Source organism: Wasmannia auropunctata, unplaced genomic scaffold (genome assembly GCF_000956235.1).
Source record: "Wasmannia auropunctata unplaced genomic scaffold, wasmannia.A_1.0 LD307428.1, whole genome shotgun sequence".
NCBI lineage: Eukaryota > Metazoa > Arthropoda > Insecta > Hymenoptera > Formicidae > Wasmannia > Wasmannia auropunctata.
In genome coordinates, this window is record NW_012055462.1 from 1 (window position 1) to 4,136 (window position 4,136).

General features: G+C 27.1%; 1 protein-coding gene across 1 annotated transcript; it reads right to left on the minus strand.

Annotated features, from left to right (window-relative positions):
* Positions 1-1,752: 1,752 nt before the first annotated feature.
* On the minus strand, positions 1,753-4,136 carry LOC105461195 (venom allergen 3-like; the record flags this gene model as incomplete). The annotated part of the gene is made up of 2 exons (XM_011707676.1): positions 3,974-4,136; positions 1,753-1,923 (listed from the first exon to the last, which is right to left on the minus strand). Coding segments are annotated over exons 1-2 (291 nt in total), but the record flags the coding sequence as incomplete, so codon positions are not given.

A 4,136-nucleotide genomic window follows, 5' to 3' on the forward strand; every position in this document is an offset into this window, starting at 1 on the left:
TTTTACAGGGCAAACTCTCTACTATAAGATACTTTTGTTCAATTTTTATTTACTTTAATAATCAAAGGCGTGATCAGTGATCAGCTTTGAATGAAGACATATTTGATACATCTAAAATTTTGAAATTTGTGGTCTTTCACCGCCTAATAAAAAAATTGGCAAAAATCGCATTAAATGGCCCATCTTTGTGCAATATCCTCTAATTCGTTATTCTAGATCTATAAAAGAATATATGCACACGTAAAAATCATGGGTACCATCTCAAACGGACTTTGTCCTTTCAAATAAAAAAAAAATTTTCCTGCGTCGATTATTTAGCAAGATATTGCAATTTCAAGTGACCTCTGTTTTTTTACGATGAATTAAAAAATGTAAAAATCGTAAAAAAATAAATAATTAAAAAAACGGATAAGAATAAAAAATACTTGAAATCGCAATATCTTGCTAAATAATCGGCATAGAAAAAAAATAATTTTTTTTATTTAAAAGAGTAAAGTCCGTACTTGGAGATGGTACCAATAATTATTTTCACCAATTTTTTTGTTAACCGGTGAAAGACCGCAAATTTCGAGGTTTTAGATGTATCAAATACGTCTTTATTCAAAGCTGATTACACATTTTGAGTAATAAACTGAGTAAAAATTTAACAAAGGCATCTTATTGTAGAGAGTTTGCCCTGTAAAACCATTTCTTGATCTATTTTTTACGTCAATTATTCGCTGAGTAACCAAAGTTTAAAAATGGGCAAAAATTTACTGAGAAAAAGTGATCTAATTTTTTGGACCAGTGTACATAAAATTTAATCTTAGAACATACATATATGTACACATTTATATACATATGCGCGCGCACATATTCATGTAATATTATATGCATATATATATATATATATATTGTTGTGTATATACATTATATATATATATATATATATATATATATAATCACCTTGTATATACTATATTGTATATAGTATATTTAGAACATACATACAACTTTTATTTGAAACATTTTTCTGTAAAACTTATATTTTTTTAGATTTTTCAGGGTTTTCATACTTTTTTCTCACCCTATATATACATCAAAGCCAAAAAGTTTGAAATAAAATTCTATTCATAATTTTATATATACATATTGTTATATTATAAATCCGTATTCAAATCGTAAACTTACAATGATGTTAGTGTATATTTAACATATGTATAATTTATATTACATATAATAGAATTTCAAACTTGTTATCGTGCTAATATCGTTAATAAGAGCACGGTCAGAATATGGATCATATTGTATAAATTTTAATTTAACATAAAACATTTTAATTTAAATATGTATTTACTTTTTATTGCATGGCATATAAAATTAAAGAAGGTATTCCACACACTAAATTTTTTTCGTGAATTATAAACCATCAAAAAAAAACCTAGTGTCTTTACGCATTTAAGTATATTGATAAATAGCGTATAGATAAAATAGTTATTCAAACGTTGCAGAAAGCACTTTAATTAAAATCAATTAAATTAATATTGGTTAATATTAACATTATTGTTACGTAAATTTTTAATTTATATACAAAGTATGATAAAATAAATAACCAGATCTTTAAGCCAAAGCTATTGTAGTTAAATCACAATACTACTTCCTTCTAAAGAATTTAATTATTTGAAGTGAATTAGAATGTATGTATTTATTTAATGTTTTTTGTTCATTATATATTTAAATTTACTGTAACAATATATAATTTATTAGTCTTACCAAGTCTGACATGTTAACTGCCATAGGTTGTGGACCTGGTTTTCCTCTAGTTTCTTGGCCTGATGCGACTTTTTGTCTCAATTGATTGTGTTTATCTAATATTGTCTTTTTCTCAACATTATTAAGACCAGTTTCATATATTTGTTCACATTTCGTTGCTGGTGTTGTTAACTACGGAATGATTTTTAGAATTATCTAATTATAACTATTATAAGTACACTTATAAAATTATATAGAACACATTTTATTAATATAAGTATCTCGACAATAACATTTCTAAAAGAAGAAAAATGATGGTTTGATGAGTAAAATAATTTTTATACATTATTTATATAAATATACAGGATGTCCGGTACTCAATGGTAAAGCGCTCATGGGCAGGTAGAGTGGGCTAAACTGAATCGAAAAGTCCTCTACTATTTTGTGATCTTCGCAATAGTTATCGAGATACTTATCGAGATACATTAAAAAAAAAATTACGCCAAGTATATAAAAAAGTATCGTACATTACATCTTTCCATTGGTAAATTCTCATCTTTCATTTTAATCACTTTAAGCCTGTTTTATGAAACTTAGAATTATTTGGAAAGACAATGGCATTTAAACTTGCTTCATATATTTTTGGATGGTTTCAACGGTTTATTAAAAAAATATTTTTGGTTTGTTCTTGGAATAAAATATTTTTGTCTGTATGTCTAATCAAATACTTGGCATCTTGTATGAATTTATATTTGTTTTTGGAACTTTTATTTGTTAAAATAATATTTCTAGTTTAGAAAAGATGTAACATACAATATTTTTTTATATATTTGGCGAAAATTTTTTTTTAATGATTACTATCTCGATAACTATTGCGAAGATCGCAAAATGGTACAGGACTTTTTGATTCAGTTTAGTTCACTCTAATTGCTCATAAGCGCTTTACCATTGAGTATCGGACACCCTGAATATTGTATTTATATATATAGTATATATTTTTATACATTACATACTTTTCGTAAGTTAAGGAGAGAAACAGAAAAAAATAACTTTTCCTATACATATGTTTATGTATACATATTCACAGTGCGGTCCATAAGTTCCCGGACTGATTTTTTTACAACCTTCCCATTGACGCCGTTTATCGAACGACTGTTGAACTATACGTAGTGTGAATCCTTTTGAACAGCCGTGTTGAGTGACATCATTTTAGCCGCAGTTGTTGAAGAGTGCGGACGTTGGAAGAGTTTTTTTTTTCGTCCATTCCCGAGTCTGACACACATACACAACACCAAGTTATATCAGACGTCCGCACTCTTCAACCACTGCGGCTGAAATGATGCCACTCAACACGGCTGTTCGAAAGGGTTCACACTACGTAATTCAACAGTCGTTCGATAAATGGCGTTAATGGGAAGGCTGTAAAAAAATCAGTCCGGGAACTTATGGATCGCACTGTGTATACATCTGTATATGCAAAATGTACATATAACTAATCCTACTTAATGTATACCTGCACATTGTTATATTTTACGTTTACTTAGCTGTATGTGCATATACAACAATTTGTCGCGGTTATATGCAAATACTTTCGTCATTAAGGCAAAATACAACAGGAAATGTACTGCCCTAATATTTTTTTATGTTTTTCTAGTTTCCTTTGCTAATGGAAATTTTTTCTTGCTTTTAAAAAATGCAACTTATATAAAGAACAGTTCTAATTTATATACTATACGTTATCACTTAAAAATGTTATCATTAATATTATCGGTATCATCAGTTCTTATCATTAAAATTTTTATGTATTTTTTTTGCATGTAATTTCCTTGCTTGTTTTATAATTTTTTATTTTCTTCTATTTTTACGTTATCTATAATTATTTTCTTTCAACAAGATATTTAGTTTTATTAGAACAATTGTAAATAATACAAATAATATTTCAATAATCATACGTGAATAATAATTGTGAATATCGTCATAATTACGACAGATATCATGTGCAACTTTACTGATTTCTTTAAAAGCATATTATGTACAAGTAATTGATTCTTTTTTATCTTATAAATAGCCTACAAATTATTGAAAACAGTTTAACTCTAAAATTAATTTAAGTTTTCTTTATTAAGACATATCTTTAAAATATTATTTGATACATTCATTGTTTATTATAAGAGTTTATTGTAAGAATATAAGACAACATGTTTGTACCATTTTTGATGTATATACGGCTATTACTACTTACGGAATATCGGCACATAGTATGACTGCTCTTCTCACTACATGATTGTATATTGCAGTAATCCGCGGTTACGATAGTAAATACCGCGATTAGACGATACAGAAGATAGCTGATTTCTGACATTATTCTCTTTCTTAATTTGATATTTTTAAACTATCTATTGCGC